The 26,542-nt window shown below is 42.1% G+C and overlaps 1 protein-coding gene across 2 annotated transcripts in view; it reads right to left on the bottom strand.

Annotated features, from left to right (window-relative positions):
* The window catches only part of EPSTI1 (epithelial stromal interaction 1), a 63,655-nt gene extending 38,169 nt beyond the window's left edge, over positions 1-25,486 (bottom strand). For both annotated transcript variants that reach the window (XM_068395373.1, XM_068395374.1), the window contains exons 1-6: positions 25,290-25,486; positions 15,556-15,614; positions 13,483-13,566; positions 7,527-7,600; positions 6,822-6,905; positions 479-552 (exon numbers count right to left, since the gene is read on the bottom strand). In XM_068395373.1, coding sequence (XP_068251474.1) covers positions 479-552; positions 6,822-6,905; positions 7,527-7,600; positions 13,483-13,566; positions 15,556-15,614; positions 25,290-25,486 — 572 coding nt within the window. The remainder of the gene's footprint in view (positions 1-478; positions 553-6,821; positions 6,906-7,526; positions 7,601-13,482; positions 13,567-15,555; positions 15,615-25,289) is intronic.
* Between the last annotated feature and the right edge of the window lie 1,056 nt (positions 25,487-26,542).

Here is a 26,542-nt window from a genome sequence, read left to right on the forward strand (position 1 = left end):
GGCCTGTTCAGCCTGGAGAAGAGAAGGCTCCGTGGAGACCTTCTAGCAGCCCTCCAGTACCTGAAGGGGGCCTACAGGAAAGTGGGAGAGGGACTTTTTGCAAGAGCATGGAGTGATAGGATGAGGGGGGTAATGGTTTTAAACTGAAAGAGGGTAGATTTAGGTTAGATATTAGCAAGATATTCTTTACTGTGAGGGTGGTGAGACTCTGGAACAGGTTGCCCAGAGAAGTAGTGGATGCTCCCTCCCTGGAAGTGTTTAAGGCCGGGTTGGATGGGGTTTTGAGCAACCTGGTCTAGTGGAAAGGTGACCCTGCCCATGGCAGGAGGCTTGGAACTAGATGACCTTTAAGATCCCTTCCAACCCAAAACATTTTATGATTCTATGATGATTCTATGAAACAAACAACACAATCCCCCCAAACCAAAAGGAGAGGCAGATGAGGAATTTTAATTCGTAAGTTTCAAATTTTACTTACTAATATTGATCCTCAAGGAACATCTCTCTTCTTTGCATTTCTTGTTGCCTTTTTTTAACTTCAAGTCTCTCTGCCTACAGCATTAAAAACAGGAAAACATACTTGAGATTTCCAGTAAGCCAGAAAAAAAACATAGATTATTTCAATTCAAGTATTTCAATATTCTATTTTTCAAAACAACTATAGTAGCAGTTTGGTACAGAAGTGACCCAAACCCAAATTTAAAAGTGTTCAGACATGAGCAAACAGCTCCTAGTAAACTTGTCAAGAGACCAGTCCAAAATAGAAAACCGCACTGTGCTCCTGGCAGACCCATCTATCCTCACAAAGGGCTTTGTGAGCCTTCACAGTTCTCATGCCACAGCCCTGCTGGGACCATCTTTCAGTCTAAGTGATGCAACATTGGTTCTAGTAAGAAGGTAGAGGATGTGAACCACCGCACCAAAGCAGATGACTGATAGTCTCGTAGCACTGAAGGCACAATGATATGGGTACATGTAGCTCTGCATATAGACCTGTGGCCTTCAGGATCATTAGGTACTGGCCAGTTGAATACATGCTAAGACAGATGAAGGTGGGAGACATTTATACTTAACCAGTGTTATTCTGCCTCAGATACTGTGTCCCATGCAAGAGTCAACCAAAGCCTTGACACACAGAACTCCTGTGGAAATCTGCATACCACACAAGTGATTAAGTCCTTCCTTTAACATAAAATTGCACATAAGTTCCAGTGGAAGGGTAAGGGTCGTCTAAGCTGCACACTCCCCAAATTCAAGTAGAATAAAATGTTAAAATAAAGCAGAAACTAGAGAACTTGCTGCAGCAGCAATATGTATCTCAAGCTAAAAATTCTTTTTTGACAGACAAGCTGTAGGTAGGTCCAGTGGAAAGAGCAGTCAAAAGGCAATTCAGTGTATTAAAAGCACAAATCAGAAGTGTCAAACAGAGATTTCAGCCCTGCTATATTTTGAGCACAGACTCTGACACTGTAGTTGGTGGGGGGATGCTCCAACAAGAGCTCCCACCCAAGGCTGATGATGACTAGCATGCTGAGCAACCTGCAACCTTGGACTGTCGCTCTGCTCATCACCCACCCTCAAAATGAAAAAAGTAATAATTTGGTAACCCAGCAACCAGACATTGCTCTAAACGAAATGCCCTGGCGATTTCAGACAGTACCTTGCAGAGATGAGAAGGGAGCTGTAGGTGGGAATGGCCCATTTAGTCAGAGCCCCAAATCAAGAAGAGGACACTGTACCTGGGTGGAGGTATTGTGCAAGGCCAGGTAAAACAGGGAGTGGGTGTGTGTAAGGGGGAAAGCGGTGTTAAGAACAGGGCTGTAACTGCTGCCCCCATCATCTTCTTCCTCTCCTGCAATCAATAACATTTCAGAAAAATTACAATTCTACTGGCAGTTACTCAATTACTTCGCCTTCAGTGATTTCATGGTGGGTATTTTTAAATTGGATAAAGAACGACTGTCTGCAAGAGATTTGCAAAACAAGTGCAAATTCCTCCTTGGCATGTATTGGATTAAGAAAAAAAAACCCTGTCAGATGTCTGCAGATAGGAAAAGAGCCACTATGTTGTGTAACAATGATATAAACTGTTGGAAGGCAAATGACTTAGAGGTTGTTATTTGGAAAAAGGCAAAGGGAAAATAAACAAAAGGAGGAAGACAAATCTCTGAATAAGGTGTCCTGTTGCTCAGTCATTCAACATGCTGAGACAGTGGTAGAATGTATGAAGTACTGATATAATTAAAAAAAATAATCAAACTAAAGTAAGGAGTATCACCCCATGGTATAGGTAAATTTTGATAGTGTTCATGGGATATCTTGTTTGCTCCTAACCCCTCCATCCAGAGACAGATGGAGTTTTAGGCAAAAGACTCCCACCCATCTGTGCAACTTAACAACTTAAAGGGAAAAAGGAAAGAGGAAACAATGAAATCCGATGGCATCCATTATTGTCAAAGGTGATGTTGATACCCTCATGACACCAGTGATAGCTCCCAGGCTTTTCCCCACCACTGCTCAACACTGAAAGCTGATGCCTTCACCTCTGAAAAAGCCACTGGCATGGGATCCACCATCACATTGAAAGGCTCCTGAAAGTTCAAATCCAAAGCTCACTGGTAGCTACTAGCTAGAACAACACAGTGATATTAACTTTGATAAATACAATCCTTCAATATCACCCCTGTCTCCCACCAGATAAAAAAGAAGGAAATATCCTACGGCTATTCTGCTACCAGAATGGTGCCTGAAGAAAACTCCAGCATACTGAAATTATTTACTTGTGGCTGGTGTAACTGGTTTCTACTCTGGAGGTTTACCCTGGGACCCCTGCTTAGGATGCATGCAAATGACAGGCAACGGGACTGGGACTTTCTCTAACTAATGACAATCTATCAACAGACATTGCCAAAGCACTCCACATTTGGCACCATCTTCAGAAACAAAGCCAAGAGTGGAACAGCTGTGATATTGAAGGTAAACATGTTGAAAAGCATTAGCAGAAGGTCTGTAAAGTGCCTGGTTTTAACAAATTCTCAAAAAAGGCCATTCATGCTGATTAACACAGTCAAATTAAAGAGCACATGATTTGACAAAGAATAAAATTAAATTACAGCTTGTTCTAAATAAGACAGTTTCTAAAGATGGCAGGACTGTTACCATGTAACATAAGAACAAAAGAAAGTTGCACACAGTAGAATTACACTGAACCTTTGACTTCAAATCTTTTGAATCTTCTAACATTTAGGCAAGATTTAGAACATACAAGGAAAAAGCAGGATAACAGGAACCGAGGTTGAATGACAGGAAACAGAAATATCCAGTGCACTGAAGTTATGCTATTTTGTGTACAGCACAAATGCAGAAACCTTAAAAAACAAGAAGCCAACCATCAGCCACTTGTTTATTTTCTTGGGAACTTTGACAGTCCTTTCATCCAAGACACTCAAAGGAAGTTATGGTTCAGTCTGGGAAAAACCTGTGAAAGGCTGCACAAAAGATACCAAACTGCAGATGCCTGCTAATAATGAGGAAATAATAATGCTGCTTCCCACGTACTCTCACACTTTCTGCAGATCAGACACACATTTCAGCACTAGGGACAAATACAGAAATAGGGACTCCCCTGCTAATGTTGCAAAGTCTCTCCAAAATTATTTCAGTGAGCACTCAGAGATCATTAACTTAGAAGAAAATCCAAACTCATGCAGCTCAGGGTTATCCCGTGAACAAATCAAAGCAGTCCCAGGACAAGCTGCCTGACTTGGAGCACCCATGATCCCAAATCCTATTCATTGCTACACTCTGAGACCTGAGTACCAGTCCACACAAACTGGTCCTGTAGAACACAGAACAAGGGGGAAGGATCCACCTTTCTTCTCTCTGAGAGCTGGAGAGAGACTATTCCAGCACCTAACCTCATGGTTAATTAAAGAATGACAGAGACAGGCAGGTGGACTCGTACAGATGGTAAGGCAGACCTTCCACATTTGGGTAGTGCTTTGGCAGACACCCAGCTTTCTCTTGGTCACAAAGATAACGGAAGAGCGGATACTGCTTTTCTCTGCAAAACAAGCATTAAAGCAGTATCATAAACAGATCCTATGTTCATAAGCAGCACTGACTTACAGTACTTCCTTACAATTGAGGAAGAAATTGAGGCTGAGTACCAGCACCCGTTCCAGTCATCGTGCATTAGTCTGTAGGGCTTTACCATTCACATTTGTTGGCAAAGTACCTCTCCAGCAGGGCCGCTGCTGATAAAGCCAGCTAGCCATTATCTCCTCCCAGACTATCAGACAGTTTGGTTTTTATTGAATGAATAATAACCTTGAGCAAAAGAAGGTCTGGCTGGCCAGCAAGAAAAGGAGGCTTGTGAATTTGCAGAAAGGCATGCTCTCAGCTAATGCCCTGCAGGTGGAGTTGCCTGCAAATCTATCAATTAAAAAAAAAAAAAAAAACGTTCCCCTTCTGCAGTAACCAGGGCCCAGTGTTGGCCCTACAATATCAGTTCTTTAGGATCCCTTTCCTGTCATCCCCAGCTCTTGGTAGCCTTTCATCTGCAGGCAGGGTGGGATAGCCAAATTGACACCCTTTAGTGTCTTTCCAGCATGCTTTTCTTAAACAGAGTTGAATTTTTAATATATAAACATCTTCCAAGAACAAATCTTCATCAGCTCAATCACTATTGTAGAAGATAACCCGAATAAACAAATTCAAATTAAGAGTTCCCTCTCATGCTCCTCTGTTTTGTTTGTTTGCTTTGTGGGTATATGTTTATTTATTCAGATTAAACAGTCTGTTTGTCAAAGATGTTTGCCGTGATGTTGCATTCTCCTTTAGAAGAAACTGATAGTTACAGTTTTACTATCTACAACATCTATAAAGATTTTATAATCTGTGGGAGTGAAGGTAAGGAAATTAAAGAGCATGAAAACACAACTGATATATCAATATATTTTCTAGGTGTAACTATAAATTATAGCAGTCTTGCAACATTTTTCTTGTCCAATGCCCATGGGCAAACAACATATATTTAATAGGTGAATAAAATATAATTAATCCTCTTTCTACCATTGCTATCATCACTGCTTCTGGAGCTATACATGAGCTGGTAACTGTTAATGACATTTTCACATGATAATATTTATTGCCCCTGTGAGCTAATGTGTATGGGCTTATCCCCAAAGACTAATGCTGACCACTGAAGGACTGGCAACAGACTAACCCTTACCTAGAGGCAATTAAGGCTATTTTTATTTATGCATGTCCTAGTACACCATCCAGTAGTGATGATTTTTTAATTAACTCTCAGCCTTCAGCTTCTGAACAGAAGATCATTTTTACTGTCATGGAGACAAAACTTGCAAACCTGAAATCTCCCTTTCTCTCATTACTACTGTGCACATCAGTATCATGCTCCCATTCTTTTCTTTTTTTTAAATTCCACATTACACTTTCAAGCGAGTGCTACTTGGTTTCCACCAAGGAGACATGAATGAACTTTTACAAAGGTTCATGCAGCACACAGAATAAGAAGATGCTGTGAGAATTACTAGAAAAAGCAAACAAACACAATATAAAACCAGAGATTCAAAAGTGAACCATTGTTGGTGTCAATATATGGCCAATACTAGAAGGAAAAGTGATCTTACGTATTAGCAATGCACCTGGGTGTGTCCCCCCTCAGAGGGGTGGATGGGCATCTGAATTTCAGGGTGCACTCAGCACAATACAGATAGACTACACTGACCTTTTCATGATTTGGATGCCTTTTCCACCATGACAGGCTGGATTTTCTTGTATTCTTCCCATGTGTACAGCAGGCAATTATGGATTTCTATAAGGTCTTTGTGCCATTTGCCATAATTAGGTCTTACAGAGAAAGCTCATGCCAGAGTGAACGATACAACCTATATCACTATCACAACATTAATCCTGACCCTAGTGTTCTCCCTTTCTCTCTGCTAACTCTTCAGGATGGATGGAACCAAAAGGCTGGAGTTTCTGAAAAGCCAAAGGAATGCCCAAGCCCCAAAGAACACCAGGTCAGATATCCTTCAGGCAGTTACTAAGGGAAGGAGGACTGAATTTCCTAACTCCTTGATACAATCCAGGGCTAACATTTCATTTAATTAGCCTGTTTCATGCAGTTCAGCAAAATCAACCATCAAGACATGAACCTTGTCACATGGCCCCCACTCCGCAGTAATGTGCTGGTTTTGGCTGGGATAGAGTTAATTTTCTTCATAGTAGCTACTATGGGGCTGTGTTTTGGATTTGTGCTGTAAACAGTGTTGATAACACAGGGATGTTTTTGTTATTACTGAGCAGTGCTTACACAGAGCCAAGGCCTTTTCTGCTTCTCATAGTACCCCACCAGAGAGTAGGCTGGGGGTGCACAAGAAGTTGCGAGGGGACACAGTTGGGACAGCTGACCCCAACTGACGAAAGGGATATTCCACACTGTATGGCATCATGCTCAGCATATAAAGCTGGGGGAAGAAGAAGGAAGGGGGGGACGTTCGGAGTTATGGTGTTTGTCTTCCCAAGTAACTGTTATGTGCGACAGAGCCCTGCTTTCCTGGAGATGGCTGAACACCTCCCTGCCGATGGGAAGCAGTGAATGAATTCCTTGTTTTGCTTTGCTCGCATGCGCAGCTTTTGTTTTACCTATTAAACTGTCTTTATCTCAACCCAGGAGTTTTCTCTTTCTTAGTCTTCTGATCCTCTCCTCCATCCCACCAGGGGGGAGTGAGCGAGTGGCTGTGTGGTGCTTAGTCGCTGGCTGTGATTAAACCATGACAAGTAACCACATTTACCTTTTCTCTCTGAATTGCTTTCTTTTTCAGGATTTCAGCTTCTTCAGCTGCCTTTTTTGCTTTTACATATTCTTCTCTCTTGTGCTGTATGATGTAAACATAGAAAGTTATTTTACATATGTATGTATACAAAGAACACACAAGGTGACTTGAGTCCCGTACTGCACATCTTTCAAACTTAAAGTGTGTTTGAGGAAAGTTTCCAGAAATTTTTCTTAAAATGAGACACTGAATAAAGCAAGCTGTGCACCAGCTACTCCAATATTGGCTTTAAGAAAGCTGAGAAATCTAGGACTGATAAATGGGAATCCATGCAAGGAAACACATTGCTGTTTGCTAACTTACAAGCATTTATACCTTTTACACCAGGAACATTTCTATGTAAGCACTAGATGGGGTGGTACATTGATCGATTAGTCAAAGTGTAGGCAGCATTCCGGAAGATATAGGGAGGCATATAAATGGCTTTACAACTGTACTGGTTATCACTTTAGATATGATCTGTGATACAGGTTGCTACATATTTATAGCCAGATTTCTCATTTTCATTAGTCCAGAACATTCATTTCTAGTTTTCTGCTGCTTCCTGCAGGTTTCATGACTTTCTTTTGTCAAGCAGCTGTGTTTATTTTATAGCCATATGAAACACTTCATTAAAAGCTTTTTTTTTGAGTTCTTAAAATAAACAAACAAATTTATCCTGACCTTTTGTTGGTATTTAGATTGCATGAGCATCATTTGCTGTTTTTGCCTTGCTTGAGCCTCTGATTCCTTTCCACCTTAAAAAAAGAGTATAAATTGAATTTTGCATGAGCATTTTAAGTTCAAATGCCAGTCATTTCAGAACAAAGTAATATAACAGATTGGATCTATGCATATACAGGAAATTTTTCATAATTACAGTATCTGTCTGACATTACAGAGAACAGATAGGAGACCTTTTTGATCATTTTATCCATCCGTCAAACGCAGTAGCTTGTTATTTACAGAGCATCCACTGTATCATCAACTCCACCAGCAAATATGTCCTACAGTATATGATCAGTTTACTGAGGAAATATTCCATTTTCAGAAACTCAGTCACGCTTTGCAGATGAGTCTTCATTTTCTCTCCCCACCTTTGCTCAGTTTGTCACACACAGAGTCAGAAATTTTATTGCCAAAAAGTTTCTCTTTTGTCAAATTTAGGAGCTTGGAGTCTCTGCCAGCTCTAACGGGGTGCGATCATTTGAATACCTTCTAAGTAATGTCTTGGGGCTTGAGAAAGAATCCCCTTTCTGAAAAGGAAATCATAGCCTTTTCCCACAGACCTCTTATTCATATCCAGGTAGCAGAAGGCGCCCTTTCCAAAGGCACAGGCTCGTTTTTGAGAACATTTAAAGCTCTGGCCATATGTTCAGCCTTCAGTTAAAAAAACCCAAACCACCACAACACAAAACACACACAAAAAAAAAACCAAAAAAAAGCCAGCTACACAGAGAAAGTGATAATAGGTCTTAAGGGATGGAGGGAGTGGTTTTGATTGTATCATTCTGCTCTACGATTTTCCAAAGTATTTTCTTTCTTTGGGAAAGCCAATAATTCATTCCCTCGGTTGTCACAAAAAACAACAGCAGTCCCCACCCCAGTTTGAGGATGACGGCTGTATTTTCATCTAGTGATTTTCTGAGAAGTTCCCCACTATGTGACTGTTAATTCTACAGAAACAGCCAGACTGATCTGTGCTACTTGAGGTGCCTGAAATGTAAGACAGCTATACTAGATCTTTCAGGAGGGATCACCCTTCACTAAAAGTAGCTTTCTCCACTTACTAATGGAAGGTAACTAATCTTTAGGTGCTTTTGTGAGGTTCAGTGAATGGGAGATCAATTTCCTAAGTGTGAAAACATTTCTATGCCAGAAACAACTCCATAAGATTAAGCTCTCAAGAAAGATTGGCCATACAGTACACAAGCAACAAGCCTGCAGTAGCAATAAGCATACAGCTGGCATTGTAGAGTGTCTCCTCCCAAGGTCTAGGAAATAAAATTGCTACTAAAGAAGTTTTGAAACGTTTTGGATGTTTGATCTTTCTTTCTTTCTAGACTTTTATTGGCAACTTTTAACACTCTTACGTTCACTGTATGCTTCTGCATGTACTGCTCGACATCAGCTCTAAACAAGTATTTTACTGATCATTATTAGCCACTGCCTGTAGCCTTTCAGACAGGTTTAATTAATTCAAGTTGGCTTGTCTGTAATGTGTCAAATGTTTCACTGGATTCAAAGTATGTCGTGACTGGCTTTATATAATATGATCTAAAAAGAGGCCATTGCCTTTATCAAGAGTGATTTGTTGCTCCACTCATTGCTTATGGAGGAGAGTAGAACTTGCATCCTTCGTTGTTCTCATCCCTCTATGGTACCTGAAAGTTTGCCAGTCAAATATTAGAGAGCTGAATTTTAGAATACTTATTTCCCTACGGAAAGCAAGAGTGTTAAGAAACTTAAACTTCAAGAATTCTCTGGTAATTTGGACTAGATATGTAGTCTCTTAAAATCACTCTGAGAAAATAACATAGGATATTTTTTTACCCTAATGAGTACCTACAGTTGTGAAATTAGAGATGCCACTTATATTTTTTTCTTCTTCCTTGAGCTCTCTTCTGTTCCAAATTTGTTCCTGTGGGAATAATAAGATCTAATAATCTTTGCACCTTACCTCTTTTCAGAGGCACTGAACATAGTGCATGTGTCTCAGTCTCCAGGGGTCTTTCTAAGTGGCAGCTAGACAGTGACTGAAGAGCTCATATAACCTCTTTGAATTCCTTCAGCTTTTTCTTGTTGTTTTTTTTTTTTTTCTCCTTAATTTGCTTCTTTCCCACAAAGGTTTTTAAATGCAGTGGGATCATAAGAAGTTAAGACTCCCCACACTCTTACTCACTGCGGGTTTGCCACCACGTCCCCAGGCACGCAGCCAGCCTTTGCACATCCTGCACAGACGCCACACACCAACTTTCTCTTTTTAGACTTCACTTTCTTCAGCAAAAAGGCTTTGTGGTCCTCTTGGGATGGAAGCATGTCTTCTAGGAGCTGCTCACAGGCAAGAAGCAGCTAGTATGCATGAACTCACGAAGAGCATGTCTGGCCACATGATGGTGGGAATACAGGGCTCAGCTAGAGAAACTAGTCATGAAGGTACGTCACGTAGATGCTAACGTGCCTAAAAGTCGGGCAACTGAGGAACATCGAAACAACCAACAAGCGGATCAGGTTGCTAAAGTGTTCCAAATAGATTTGGACTGGGAACATAAAGGTGAACTATTTTTAGCTCGGTGGGCTCATGACACTTCAGGTCATCAAGGGAGAGATGCAACATACAGATGGGCTCGTGACCAAGGGGTGGACTTAACTATGGACTCTATTGCACAGGTTATCCATGATTGTGAAACATGCGCCGCAATTAAGCAAGCCAAATGGTTAAAACCTTTGTGGTATGGGGGGCGGTGGTTGAAATATAAATATGGGGAGGCCTGGCAAATTGACTATATCACACTCCCTCAAACCCGCCAGGGTAAACGTTATGTGCTTACCATGGTGGAGGTGACCACCAGATGGCTGGAAACATACTCTGTGCCCCATGCCACTGCCCGGAACACTATTCTGGGCCTCGAAAAGCAAATCTTGTGGCGACATGTCACACCAGAGAGAACTGAGTCGGACAATGGGACTCATTTCAAAAACAGTCTCATAGACAACTGCGCCAAAGAGCATGGCATCAAATGGGTATATCACATCCCCTATCATGCACCAGCATCTGGGAAAATTGAGCGATACAATGGGCTGTTAAAAACTACCCTAAAAGCAATGGGGGGTGGAACCTTTAAAAACTGGGATAAGCATTTGGCACAAGCTACCTGGCTAGTTAACACCAGAGGATCTATCAACGGAGCTGGCCCTGCTCAGTCGGACCTTTACATACAGTAGAAGGGGATAAAGGGATAAAGTCCCTGTGGTGCATGAAAGGAATCTGTTGGGAAAAACTGTCTGGGTTCTTCCTGCTACGGGCAAAGGTAAACCCATTCGTGGGTTTTTTGCTCAGGGACCTGGATGTACTTGGTGGGTGATGCTGCAGGATGGTGAAGTCCGATGTGTCCCTGAAGGTGATCTAATCCTGGGTGAGAATACTTAATTCTGAACTGCATGATGTTAATTGCTGCATAATACTAAGAGTGTTCATAAGTGTCTTTCAGGTTGAGGCAGTGGTGATGAGACTGGAGCTAGCTGCAAGTGGCATCCAGTAACCTCCTTGAGACTGACATCTTTAACCTGCAACCCGTGGGCACGAACTGTGACAAAGCTCATACCATCTCTTCTACCCTGGGAGACTCCTAGCCAGATGGAAACCCACAATCCTGAACTAAATGGTCTTGATGAACTTTTTGTATAGAGATGAATCATAAACTAGTGATATCTGTATATATTTAAAAATGAAAAGGTAGTGGTGATCTGAGTATGACTTGAATGGTATGGAATAAGGGGTGGAATGTCCTGGTTTGGCCTAAACCAGGTCAATTTTCCTTTCAGTGATTTTTACTTTCAGCTAAGTCTCTTCTAAGTAACTGCACTTCCTGAAACTAATTGTATGTTTTGCAGACAGTGTCTGCTTCCAGGACTGATAACGCTCGAAGTTTGTAGTTATCACTGAGGCACTGGTAGGGATGTTATGCAGAAAGGCTCTTGCTGTACTTAGTCTTAGAGAAAACAAGGTCACTGCTGAATTCCTCACTGCTTACGAGTGAAGAGCCGAAGAGGGGTCGCACCTGCAGGGAGCAGCGGACAGGGCAGGTGACCCAAAATTGACCAACAAAGGTATTCCATCCCATACACGTCATTCTCGGTATAAAGTGGGGGGATCACGAGGGTCTCGCTCTCTTTCTGCTATGTCCGGTGTCCGAAGAGGACCCTGTCCGTTTTCCTGCTGCCCCCAATCCCCATCTGTGCATCCCTGAATCCAGCTCTCGACCATCGCTAGGCCCAGCCTGGGCCTTCCCGGAGCCTGCCCTGCAGTGACGGTGGTGACGTGGCCGACATCGGGAGAGCTCGATCTTGGTTTTGTGTATATATTTGTATATGTTTGTATATATTTGATTATTTCTATTATTATTATTATACTCTTTTTCATTATTATAGTTTATTAAAACTGTTTTAACTTTCCAACCCGTAAGTCTCTCTCCCTTTTCCCTTTCCCTTCCGGTGGCGGGGGAGGGTTAACAGAGAGCATCTGCCACAGGTTTAATAGCCGGCCCAGTTTTAAACCGTGACACGGGCACAACACCAACTTGCAAAGGTAGGTTCACCACGACAAACAACTGGGACTCAGACTGCAGGGCAAAACAAATATGCGGGACCTGTATTATCTTGACCCCAGAAACAAATCTTGGTTGGAGTGAGTTCAAATTCCTCCATCTCCCACTTGGTATCGACTTTTATACACAGTAAACCACCCCAAACTTATCTTGTATAGCATGGCAAAACCAGAACTTAGTTCCCAGGTCAAGCAGACAATAGCCTGCACCGTGTACCCCAAATTCTCCTATGCCAACCAAAAGAAGGAAGAGGAGCTCTAGCTTTACAAAACCAATAAAGGCATCATTATAATCATTCACTTTATCAGAATGAATTTTGTCCCATTTCTATTAGTGCAGTTCCCCAAGGTCATCCCATTTTTGCTGTGCAGTATCCTCATCATGTTCTATCCAGATGATGCTTTCAAGTTGTGTCTTGTCAGCAAGTTTCATCAGCTCTCTCCTACTTTTTGTGCCAAAAACATTAAAGAAAGGTAGTAAAGCAAGATAGGTTGAAGAATGGTACTTGGAAAGCACTTCTAATGACCTTCCTCCTGCTTTAGCATAACCTGCAGCCCTATTCTCTGTACAAGACTGGGGGTGTGTTGAGGTTCTTTTTGGTCTTTTAAATTTTTTTAAAACTAACTCCCAAATAGCACTAAATTAAAAGCTTTATAGCGGTTACAACTGAAGAGATCCACTATGGTTCCTCTCATTTGTCTTGAAAAAAAGTTGGCTATCTTATCAAACACATCAGTTCAATTCAGCGTGACCTAAGTTCATGTAGCTTTTTATCCTTTTTTTCATTTACTTATAATCATCTCTGTTGTTATTTTTATAAAATTGGTAATAAAGAGCCTCACGCACATTTGGCCTGCAAATGCCTGAAGCTGCAGGGATCACTTCTGCCTCTTCAGGAGACAGCCATCAGGAAAGCATATGTACTGGTCCCTAACACAGAGGAGTTTTCTTATGGGTAACTGGAGTGTCTCCAACACATGCTGTCCATCTGCATGCTAATGCCAAGTTTGTAACCCCTCAGAGACATCAATCACTGACAACATCACCACCAGGAGGGATAATCCACCTCTTTTTCCCAAATGTTAGTATAGATTTTCTGCACTGATCCCAACAGATTTTTTGAGTGACAATCTATGCTGTTTTGTTTCAGAAACATCTTTATTGCCATGACCATCAAAGAGCTCAGAGCACAGTAGGCTCATGTTAACCCTTATTGACACCGAATCTCTTTATAAGCAGCATGTGAGAAAAAGTGAAAAATGTCCTGGAAAATAAAATTTTGCAGTTAGTAATAGCTGATTCACATGTCTTACCCAGTCTCTGTGGAACCACCTTAATTGCCCCTGGCCTGTGCTCTTCCTTCCATCGGTCCAGGTCATCTAGCTCTTTCTTAGCAACTGAGCAGGTACAAAAAGAAACAAATATATTAAAGTTAGAGGCAGTACTAAAAAGCAGGCAGTATTGCTAATTGTATGTAACTCTGAAGACCCATCCAAAAACAGACAAACTTGTTCTCAAGGGGTGGAGACACCGCCCAGGAGGTTACACAGTCACTGCAATGATAAGTTAACAAGGCAAACACTTTGCCTAACTCGAGACTGTATGGTGAGCAAATCCTAGGACTCAGCCTCAAAGGCAAAACAAAAAACAGCTAAGGGACTGCTAACAGACTGCTTTTTAATTCCTGGGAACCTATAGTTAAATGACATAGTATTTACTCCTGCAGGTAAAGCAGAAGTTGTTACGATTAAGATGTTACGGTTGCATGAAGTGAAATGCTTGTGGTGCAATGCTCCCCAGCAAGAAAATGAAGAATAAGTAATTTTCACTCCCAACCACATGCTCCCTAAATAAAAACAGCAGGAATGCATGATTCAGCTTCAAATTAAGACACTTCAACATAGGTGTCCACAAGCGAGACGGGTGGCAAGCTCCCAGTGTTGTCGGTGGAAGTCTAGTCAATACAGCCAGGGGCACCAGCCATATGCTCTAGGATGGCTGGTTGATTAAATTGCTCTCTTGAATTGACTGACAGAGGAAAAAACCCAACAATCCCTTCCAATAGCAAGGCCCACAAAGCCTATGAAAAGAGGAGCTTTGTTTTAGAGTAGTACCTCAGTTGCTGTAAGAGCTAAGTTCACGCTTACTAAAACCAACATGAACTGTATTTTCTAATGGCAGGCTATGGCTATCAGACACTAACACCAGCTCTCCTCTAACAAGATAAAGCCAGTTCCTGGGAAAGAGGCCCAAGAGAGACAACAGCTTGTTATTTCACCTTTAAAACAAGCACTTGGGTAGAGACGGGATTCAGTGAGGCCCTATTTCTGCCAGTATCCAAGGCAGAAATACTTGACGTGCTTCGGACCTTGAACGCTGGTGGCACAAAGTGAAAACAGATCTTTATCAGAGAAGCAGCACCTTTGCTGTTAGCATCAGAGTCCGCTCTAAGATGATCTGCTTTTATTCCTCCTCCAAAAAGATTATGGTTTGGTTCAGAAGTTCATTTTCTTTCTTGCAACCAAAGGAAACCCAACCCCACACCAGCCTGCTGGTGAAGCGTTTCAGCCAAACTCACCACATTTGAGAAGAAAGGATTTAATTGCACTGTTTCCTTGAGGGCTCAAAACATGAGGAGTGCTGACTGACACTCCTTCAGCTTTCATATCTTGCGCAAATAAACTGCCAGAAGCGTAGGACTGCAGCGCTTGTTCACCTCTGCATACAGAATTTCTTTCATGACTGACTCTTCCTGTGACTTTGCCAATGAAAGCTTTGTAACACATGCCTAATCTTTCTGGTAAAGGTTCAGGGTGTTACTGCTTAGCTACTTCCATGAGCAAGAGTCAAAGCCAAGCAAAAGTGAACTTACATCCACAGACACTTCCCATCTAAAATGATCTTTCCCACATTCATTAAAAGAGCCACCTATAATCCTTAAATGGAGATTCAAGAACCACCAGTGGTTCTAGTTGCTTTAGTCTCCATGTGAGAGTATTTTCAAAAATATTTCTTACTTATATTTTTCTCCTTCCTGCCCCTAACCCAGAGAGCGTTCAAAGTCAGGTTCTCCAATCTGAATTCAATCCTGTAAAAGTGGGATAGAGCTTATAGAAGCCGTCTTGAACAGCTCCAGCTGAAATTACCCAAAACCTTTTCCTGAACAAGACTTATTCTGCATGAAGTTTAGTCAGATGAAAAGTTAATCTTAAGAAAAGCCTACACCATGATGGAGAATGCTCATAGCACTGACTTTACTGTCACTGCCGCACATACAAAACCACTGCAATAATGAGGATAAAAGTTGCAAGGGCAATAAAGTGCACAAAACTCTAAACTTATTCAAGTAGAAATAATGTATTACCATATTAGACAACTCAACTTACTTTGCTGCAGCTGGTTTCTTCTGGTTTCATTTGGAGTTATCAAGACATATGGGATGACACTAAAATGAAAGAAAACACTTTTTCCTGAAAAAATTTTTCCTGTCTGCAGAAAACCAGGACTAGAAAGGGGCTCCTTCATCAGCAAGGTCAAGTTTCTGCTGTTGTAGCAAATAACTTTGTATCAAAACCAGTATTTATTTTGATTCAGCTTTTCAGGAATTTTTGGTAAATGGTCTAGAAATACTTGCTATATTTGGAGTTGGCTGCAAATACCAAGGATAACATTTTCAGATACTTTTAGCAGAGCCTTCACTTTTCTTATTCAAGTCTCACTCTAGACTGCTGACCTCAAATCTCAGCCATTTCAAATCAAATCACATCACTTCCTCAAATCAAAATGTTCCACGCAGTAGACAACTACTTCCACAGTTTGTTCAAGCACAGAGGAAGACCATTGTCTGCGGGGAAGAGCACTGGTGCTGGCAGTCCCACCCCAAGGCACCAAGCACCTTGCAGATTTAGGCAGTCTGCCCAAAAGTTGTCCAAGCAGCATGCAAAATTATACTGTTTGTGATGGACCCAGATGACTTACTCTCAGCCCGAGCCTCAGTCTCCTTGTGTTTGTTAGGCACCGGGAATTCTTTGGGCATATTTGTCTTGCTGTCATACCTAAGGTGCAACTCACTGAATCAGGACAAAGGCCTTGTTTTGCTAGACTTAATTCAAAATGCAGTTGCTGCCTCAAGGAGCTATCAATCTAACGTGACAGAAAAGAGGCAGGACAGGGTTCAGAGTGTATTAGAGACTCTAGATGATCAAAAGAGTGATGAAAACATGTCAGTTCCACTTGGAGAAAGCAAAGGGTTTTATCTACATGGTGTATTGTGTGGGTATCAGTTTACACTGCTCCTGTTCAGCAGAAGTTAAGCCACGGGGGTGCAAGTTTACAGCCAAGCAGCAGCCGGCTCCATGTATCAGAGCAAGCCCACATCTCTCTGCAGCATTTGACAGGGTTTTATCTGCACACATGGGCACAAATATTTCATCTGACTTCACAGGGAAGGCCCAAGAAGAGCAGAAAACAAATTAAAATGAGGGGTGAAGGCTGAGCCTCTTAAAACAAGAAAGGGCCACAGAGGGTGGCTAGAGGACAAGCTACGAAGCAGAGAGAGCACAGTTGGCTGTGGAAAAGTAATAAGAGAATGAGGCCCGAGACTAAGGCTAAAAAGGGGAATTAAAATCATGCAAAGAGATCAAAGTGCAAAAAGCTGCCTGCTGCCATATCACTGTAATTCAGGGTTTGGGAAGGAAAGTGTTTATATCCAATTACCTCTTTCTCTTTGAAGACTTATTCTAGGAGGATGTGGATTAATTCATGAGATTAAACTGGTAGAGACAGAGCTGTGAGCTTTAATGGTGCCATTTAATATGATCCTTTCCCTTCCTGCCAGCATACTCTGGTGCCCATGAGATTGTTCTTCACCTCTCCACTGAATCCCAGACCCTCAAAGGCAGGAGGTAAGAGAGCAGCAAAGCCCCTCTGGCATTTGCGGCACAACTGCATCAGTTACTTAGAAGAAGTTTTGATAACCCATCTTGCTTAGGGTATAACATTCCCCATCAGTGATGGTTTTTCAGTTTTTTCTTTATTTGACTGAGTAGTAGCATTTACAATTTATCCCAAACTGCCTTTGACAAGCTGTTGTAGACTATATCAGTTTCAGGATTTTTTTTAGTAGTTTTTCCTGGCTCTTTCAGATATTGAGATCATATTTCTCTCAAGTTCACACACAAAAATTATTAAGTACCTTTTACACTCCCCTTCCTTTGTCAGTGAAAAAAAAAGGCTGGAATTGTGAGTTGCAAGGCTACTTATTTCTGCCCCGCAACAAACATCACTGCATCTCAGACATCTCACTGCTTCACAGCACTAGAGGGCAGAAGAGTTTTTATATCATCAGATGTACTTTGATGACTTCAGACAGTGTTTGGTTGTTTTTTTAAATTAGAAATCAAATAAAAAGCAAGCATGGACCCCTGCGTGTCTGCACATGTATGAGAAATAACAATATCAAATCTAGCCCTTATGCCATGAACCATTTCCTTCATTCGCTTCTGCTTTTTGTCTGCAACGCTCAAAGTCCGGGAGGCCATGTGGGGGCCACTCTTCTGGACCATGGTCTTTATCCAGGAGCTCAGAAGGATGGTACATGAAACACAGAAAAGATTAATCAGTTTATGAAAGGGATAGAGGTGACACTACACTTACAGCCAGGGAAAGCTCTGCTCTGTTTTCCAAAGAGCAGCGTAAGAGCCGTTGTGGTTAAAAGAGTGCTTACTTAAAGGCCAATTTGGTTTCCATGTTATTGGAGTAAAGGCAAAGTCAAAATAAAATGAGGATGTCAAGTCTCCAGTGGGGGAGGGAAATGGAGAAAAGGATACCAACTTTTGGTTGTCTTTTACCTAGTGCTTATACTTTGTTTTAGTCCAAGTTAACAAAAAAAAAAAAAGCAGCATTAGTGAGTTTATTAATTTTATAGTGTTCACTGTAGTCTCTGGGAAGATAGATAGGTAAGAGTGTAGCTTTGGGTACTGGGATCAGGGGGAAGGAAGAGCAAGCATATGGTAAATTTCTTGTGGGGTGGGTGGAAGTCAGGATATGAACAGGTCCTTGCTTTTCAAGCCTACAGCAGGAGAGAAGCCAGTTGCCTGAGAGACACCATCTGCCAGTTCTAAGGCTAAAATTAAAATCCACACCTAGCATCCCTCATTTTCTTGAGATTTTTTTTGAAGGAAAGAAAGTTAATGCAAGAACCCACCATCAGCTTTCACCTTGTGTTTTAGCCATTTTGCAGGATATTCCATGTCATTTCTTTGTTCAGACAAAACCTCTGATCCAGTAAAGCCTATAAAACCTGCTACAGCCTATCATCAATTTAATATTCCAGTCAGTTTCTGGGTTGCCACAGTAGCCATAAGTCTGGAGCAAATTATCCTACTTACCTGGGTAGCAATTAAGGAAATGTGAAGATTTGAAGCTATCAGTGATGTGCAGACTTTTTGTACTTTATACCAATATATGAAGTACTTCAAAACCCACAACCAGAAAAGATGACAAAGAATTTAACTTTTCAGGTTCCCTAGTAATGATTTGTATTGTTATATGACTTAAGTCTATCTTTGAGGTAGGGTTTTTTTATAAATAAAAATACTGAAGTCACTGGGGGAGGGGGGAAGAACATCTTACCCAGGTTATAGCTCTTCAAAAAAAAGAAACAAATCATCTTATACCTTTATAGATCATATTAATCTTGATGAGATTTTTTTTTTGTTTATTTTCTCCAAAGAAAATGGGAACGTATTGACTAATTACACAGACTGAACAGATATTAACCAGAGTAAGAAAGTTATAACCCAATAAGAGAATGTATCTGTATTGAAATAAAAACAAAAAGCAATCTCATATGATTTTTCAAACAGATGGACATCAAATACCACAGTAGTGGGAAAATAAACACCTATATAACTATGTATTAATAGATAGATACAGAAACATTTCAGTCACGAGATACATGCAACAGAGCCATAGAAAATCTGCAAAGACAGTGCAACACAGAGACCACCATGTCTGCAATCTTAAATTCTGAATCCTGCGGTTAACTCTATTCATCTAACTAGCACCACCCAAGGACACTTTTTCAATGCTTTCAGGGCACAGACCATAGAAATCTTTGTTCTACTCTCTTTCAGGTTTGTATAAAACAGTTCATTTCTAAAATTGAAAAAACATGAGAGAGCTGCTATTCACCAATAATATTTTTTACAGAACTGTGCCCTTCAGTTTTTCCTCAAGCCCGCTCCAGCCATCTACCGCTGGGGAGCTTTCCAAATGAAGTGTGAAATAGTTTAAAGAGTTACAAAAGTAATGGCTGTTATAAAGTATTTCCAGTTCCACTGTGTTTTATACTGCGGGTGCATCGGTACGTGAATGCCACAAAGCTGAAAGCGAAATATTTCGCTCTGCTGGGCAATGTGCTCTCTGTAAGAGAGAGAAACCAAGGAGAGTGTAGTTGGAGAGCAACACAAATGCGTAAAACTTGGGAAAAAGACCTAGGCAAGTTCAGTCTAGAGGAAGGACTCAAGGGAAGATATAGGTGAAGTACTGCATTAAATTATATGTTAAGACTGAATTTAAAAGAGAAAAGGGACCAAACTGCCAAAGACAATTGTCGAATCTCCTTCAAAGATATGCTAAGCTGCACTTTGCATTCCATTATTAGGAATCGTTTCAAGAGCAGTCAAGTCCATGCCACCACAAAGTATTATTTTCACCAAGGCTCCCATGCCTGATGGAGCAGCCATATGCTGTTGAGCACCACGGAAGCTGCCAAATCAGAGGGCTACAAGATGCCAGACTCCCGCGAGCAGACAACAACTGTCCTGTAGGTATCCCTATTTCGCAATGCACACATGGCCAGATGCTAACGATAGCTGACAGCTACAGTTCTAGACCTCAGCAGAGCAATATGCTCTGTGCCCCTGCGGAGCCACAAGCAGAACTCTGGGAGGGTGTACAAACCCTCCCTGCGCGCAGGCTTGGAGCTCTGGCTTTCCCTCTTTATCAGCGGCATCATCTTACCAGTTTGCAGCTCAGAGTCAAAAGTGAATTACTGGGGCTTAACATTACACAGTGTCTGATTCATCCTAGCTGCGTGCGTGCTCTTAACACGAGAGGCAGAAAATAAACTGCATTAGCAGAAAATGTTTATCATCAAAAGTCAGCGTTCATGGATTTTGTCCCGTGTTTGCCACAGGCTAGGAGTGCACTTAATTACCACAGTTCAGCTGATGTCTGGAAGCTTATTAAGCCAGGGTAACTCACTTCTGTATCTGGTCCCTCTGGTTAGCTAAAGCTTTCATTAAAACAGCCAACATTTTTGCCATAGTGAGGCCTTGGGATAAAACAGTCAAATTCTGCAGAAATTAATTTGCACTGGGAAAGAGCAAGAAGGAAAACAGCAGCAGAGAGAGGCCCAGGAGAAGGTGTGAGTCAGAAACAAGCAGGAAAGCAAAAGACCTGCAGTTCTGCTGTTGGCACCCAAATCTCAATTCTCTGTACCCGCAAGCTTGTAGAGAAATTCCTGAAGTTAAAATTTGGTCCAAAGTGTAAAACTGAAACTCAGAACTGAATTTCCAAGAGTTAAGATGGGGCTCAGATTCAGCAGCTTGGTTTGGGCTCAGCATGCGACAGCACAGCAGAAAGAATGACAGTTGCTTCAGCCAGCACCCCATTTTGGACCATCTCAACCACCTTCTAAAGCTCCAAGGAAATTGTCACAGTGATGGATCAAATCAGGGAGCTAACAGACTAATCATTAGTCTGCATACGCTCGTGGGCAGACTACACCAACATGAGAGTTCTCTGTGGCAGTGTGGTAGACTAACATCAGACCCAACAAAGTCTAGGAAGTCAGATACGGCCATGTTTATGCTGTCCCTGGGTCCCAAAGCAGCTCAGTTACCTCAGCACAGCTCAGTGCCAGGGATGCAGAGAGCGCACCAGAGCCAGCTGGAGCACCCGGTAATCACCAGCCGTGAGGAGCGCAGAGCATCCATACCTGGGCAGGCCAGGCACTGGGCTTGGCAACGCCAGCACTGAGCCGAGCTACCCCCCGTAGAGGCGTCCGTGTGTTGCGAGTCAGGCTTGCCAGCATGCCTGGAGAGCTGAGCAGGTCAGATGCTGTATCACATGAAGATTAACACCTAAGCTAGTGGCACGTTCATCTCTGCTTCCCCCACTTTCTTTTCAACAATATTATTTTCTCCTCCTCTGCCTCTGCACCAGAGTATTTGTTGTCCTTTTATTGCCCCTGCTCAAACACAGTATCCTCCCATGTGTTCCTTATTCATCGCCTCACCGCAGCTCCTCATCAAGCTATGCATCAAGGGAACATGTCGGGGCTTGTGCAAATCAAGGTCTTCTGAGAAAGCCTTCTAATATAGGAGTTAGAAGGACTTCCTCCCCTGTCCAAGCATTATGAGGAACATAGCAACCCCCGTAACCCAGACTAACAGAAATCTTACTGCATAGTTATCCTCTTACATAGACCTTTCCAGCAAACACTTGGCTGGAGACAAAGCTGGCTACTGACCACAGCAAAGCCGGGCATCTCTGAATCACGCCACTGGGCTGTAAAGATTAGTGCATCAGCCTGAAAGATAGAGAGTTGGGAGATTTCTCCTGTGCAGCAAATGCAGAACTCAACTCTAAACAGATTGTCCATAACTCAAATTACCCTTCTAGCATACCCACCAGTGGCAGGACAGTGGGCAAAACAAGCATTTTGCTAAGCAACCGCCTCCAGTTTTGTAGACTAATTCAGTATTTGTAAAAGTGTTTTTTTAGTGTTGTTAAAGAAAATAAAATTTTCAGAAGAACTGCTAAGTATACTCTATCAGCAAAAGACTGAGAGGTCTTACAACACTATAGATATATTTTTTTTTAATTCAGCATGAAATTTGGAAAAGGAAGGAAAGAAAGCCTGATGGCTCTGGCAGTCAAAGAATACAATTTTGTGAGTCAAGCATTCTAGTAACTCTGCTCTCCTTTCACACAAAATGATGAGGGACTGTTACCAGCTGTGCGACAATATATCTTCAGATCTTATTATTTTGAATTTGATTTTTTTAATGGATTTTACCAGAACCAATATTATTCTTGCCAGCTTTAGAGGTGCCGAGGACAGACTGCTGAATGGGGGGACAGCATTCTCTTTTTCAGGCACTAGCTATAGTTCAGTTTCTAATTTCCCCACTTTTCTCCACCTTTTCTTCTGTACAGACTTTTGTTTCTGAATAGACTTGAACAGGGGCAATCTGGGAATTCACTTGCTACAAGTTAATTTCATGGCACTTAGCAGACAAAGTGAAGTAACTTAAATGCAAGCTTATTATTATAAGCAGTTTCAAGCACTCGTCATCCTGGTGATTTTTTTTCTCCATGGCCTGAAACCACATCCTATATAGAACTGGAGGAGGATGTACAAAGTTTCATTTCAACTTTGCATATGAACAAGTATTTTTCTTAACTTAATTAGGACCATTTTATTATCACTTGTCAGCCTCAACATATCATATAAGGGCTTTTCCAAAGCAAGAGAAAAATTACCCTCTAATACCAGTCGCCCACTTTGTACTTTTTAATAGTCAAGTCTGGATATCTACTAGTGGGTGAGACTACAACATGCCACATCCCATACATATTTCATGTGTCCTGTCTCCACAAAAGGTCACCTGATCCCACCCTGAGATGCTGCTAAGGTGTTTTCCCACTCCCAATTGCTCTGAAGCACAGCCTGAGACTGAGAGTTTGCATGGAAACAACTCACACGGAGGCTTCAAAAGAGCCTCCAACTCCTGCTTTGCTGGCAGCAAAACCATATCCTGGCTGTTTCCAGAAAATAGCAAGCAGCACACAAGTTGGAATAGAGCCACTCCTTGGCACAGAGGTATCCTACTTGGGCCCCTCATGTTCCCTCTGCTACGCATATTCCAGAAAGCCTTCTAGGTTAATGCAAGCCTGTGCTTTTTTTTCTTCTGCTGACACCCTATGACTTCAGCTCTCCAACTGCTCTGTTCAGCCCTTGGTTATCCCAGAGCCTGAAAACCTGGACTATTCTGAGGGTGTCCTAGTATTTTAGTTTTAAAAATCGTGTTCAAAAGGATTGATGGCTAAAAGGCTGAGTCGCTGTTATCACTGCTAGAATGATATTTTAATCTGAGATATTTCTTGAAACGTAACTTGAGATAACAGAACAAAGATAATAACAATTAATGAAATAGTTAATTTTTGCTTTAAGAATAAAGATCTCCCCTTGTCTGCTTCAGTATTTCAGATACTATCTACCACTTTAATCTGGGTTAGTTAAGGAAATCGCAGTTTAAGCGGCTTCATCCCATTCAGACTGACAGCTAGCAACCCCCTCCTCGAGGGAAGGCAGCAAACCCCAGCCTTGTTCACTTCCTTTTCTGAGTATTTGTTTCCCGCTCATATTACATGGTTTCTGCTTGAACCCGCCTTTCCCTCATCCCTCCTCTCCATTAACTACATACTAATGCGGATTTTAATTTGTGCACTCTAGGTTTAAGAATGAATTCTTTGTTACAGCTTTATGAAGACACAGGGACAATCTTTTGTATCACATAGCAAAAATATTAAGCGGTCCTTGCAGTAGATGCACTACAGCTTGCTCTTGGCAAGCATTGTATAAAGATGAAAAAGGGAACAGGGCTTTAAATTATTCTTCCCCAAAAGCTTACTTAGTTTGAGGGGGGATCCCATCATCCGGTCAGAATTTGCATGAATATACTTGCTCAAGCCTTAAATTCTGTGGGGAGCTCAGGCTAACCAACTGATTAAGTATTTACCTAACCTATACCAGGGGGTTTGTATCCCAGACCAAATCTCAGCAAAGACAGTTATACCAATGGGAAAACTCCCACTATCCACACCCCACCCCCCCCCAAAAAAAAACAGCAAGAAAATGCACACAGCACAAATACATAAGCTAACTAGGGCTTCTCTCACTCTGCCAGTGTGAGCACAAGGAAGACAGAGGGTCTTTCATGTCTGGAAGTGGCAGAAAATAAACATAGACCGTAACTCAGGAATGGTTGTTTGCTCTACTGAAAGTCAGTCATTAAAGAACTGACAGATTTCAAAGCTACCCAGCTCTTAATAAACCTTCTATAATTACTACCTAGCAGGCAAGCATTCATGGGTTACAATGGAAAGCTGCTGATTGCTGCCTGTGATCAGGAGCCTGCCACCTCTTTCACAGCATGGCTCCACCTTCTTCATCCAGAAAGGGAAAGGAAACTGAAACAGCCTTCAGTTTCCCTCACCTGCACTTTGAAAGGTGGGGGAAAAAAGGGCAAGCTAAACAAACTCAGCATATAATAATAATAGCATTACATGCACTGTTACTAACAGCTCAGAAAAAGCACATGTGGGGAAAAAGACTGTAAACAATTAGCATTGGTCAGCTAAGCATATATCTATTAAGCACATGTGCATAAAATACACATACACTACTGTCAGTTTCTGTTCTGTACTATATCTGCAAGCCAGAGCTTATACAAGCTATCTAAGAATTGTCACTGGAAAACCAGAGACGGACTGAGCACAGATCTCAGTACAGCCTAAAATAAAATTGAGGGCTGAAGCTTTGGCTTTACTTTTGTCAGCATGAAGTTGTTGGAAGTTGTTCTGTGGACTGCATTCAGATCAGTGCTGGAATGCAGTCTACATCCATCTCTTAAGCCAAAGGAAGCATTTTTAAACTTTCCAAGATGAAATATTAGGAGACAGAAAACAGGGAGATAGAACCAGATTTGAAATTTCACTTTGAAAAAAGATGCCAAGAAACCGACACGACGTACAGCACTATCAAACATACAGAACTGGCTGTTGCTATTGCATGAAATGTAAGCCGTGCCACCACGAAGCCTGCCAGAACAACTCAGGTCCCATGTAGGAAGCGTGATTCATAGGTAGGCTTCAGGCTGACTGCAGGTGGCTCTGAGAGGACGAGGACAAGCTGCTTGTGCACCCAGTCCCATTCACAGGCTCTCTATAAAGTATTTCTGCCTTCGAAGGTGCACACCTCAAGTAAGGTGGAGAACAGGCACTTGATACATGCACCATCATCTCAGCCAGGTTCCTTGCTACTTACTGCTGCTCTTGCTGTTGTCGGTAGACCGATTCTTGGCCCCTTTGATCCATTTCAGATGCTGTCAGCTTCTGAGGGTTTTCAGCCTCCTCTGTTTTGTTGTTGCCATCCGGGAGGTAACCCTGAGAGGAAAACAGGGTACTGGAGGCAGTAGCTGTCCTGTACCTGCTGCCTTCCCTCCATTCTCCAACCCCAGACATTGCTTTGGGAGTACCTTGCCTTGTCATACAGGAGTATTTCAGCTAAAGCTAGGGAAAGGCTCAAAACTTTGAGTTCTTACAAATTAGTTTCATTTCCCTGTAAGACCCGCCCCTGGGTGGACTCTCATCTGTAAAACGTGCAAACTCATGCACTGCTTTCTGAGTCATCTTCCAGCTGAAGCTCAGTCTGGTCATCTCAACGACAGCACACAAGCAGACTGGAGTCATGAGGTGACAGCAAAGCTGATCTATACTAATAGAACAGTCAACAACAGTTTGTGCAGTCTTGGAATAGACTGGAATAAGCACAGTGAGGTCTGGCTGAAAGCCATGTTTCTGACAATTTTTTACCCCAGCACTTCAAATTTGCCTATGAGAAAGGGGAATAACTAGGGGATTTTCTGGTTTCTATTTTGCAGGAGTGTACAAAGAAAGATGAAAGTGAAACTAAAACTAACACCCAGATAAATCCTAAGGCAATGGTCCTGCACAACTCACAGAATCACAGAATCACAGAATGTTAGGGATTGGAAGGGACCTCGAAAGGTCATCTAGTCCAATCCCCCTGCCGGAGCAGGATTACCTAGACCATATCACACAGGAACGCATCCAGGCGGGTTTTGAATGTCTCCAGAGAAGGAGACTCCACAACCTCTCTGGGCAGCCTGTTCCAGTGTTCAGTCACCCTCACCGTAAAGAAGTTTTTCCTCATATTTATGTGGAACCTCCTGTGTTCCAGCTTGCACCCATTGCCCCTTGTCCTGTCAAGGGATGTCACTGAGAAGAGCCTGGCTCCATCCTCATGACACTTGCCCTTTACGTATTTATAAACATTAATGAGGTCACCCCTCAGTCTCCTCTTCTCCAAGCTAAAGAGACCCAGCTCCCTCAGCCTCTCCTCATAAGGGAGATCTTCCACTCCCTTAATCATCTTCGTGGCTCTGCGCTGGACTCTCTCTAGCAGTTCCCTGTCCTTGAACTGAGGGGCCCAGAACTGGACACAATATTCCAGATGCGGCCTCACCAGGGCAGAGTAGAGGGGGAGGAGAACCTCTC

This window comes from Nyctibius grandis, chromosome 2 (assembly GCF_013368605.1).
Source record: "Nyctibius grandis isolate bNycGra1 chromosome 2, bNycGra1.pri, whole genome shotgun sequence".
NCBI classification, from domain to species: domain Eukaryota; kingdom Metazoa; phylum Chordata; class Aves; order Nyctibiiformes; family Nyctibiidae; genus Nyctibius; species Nyctibius grandis.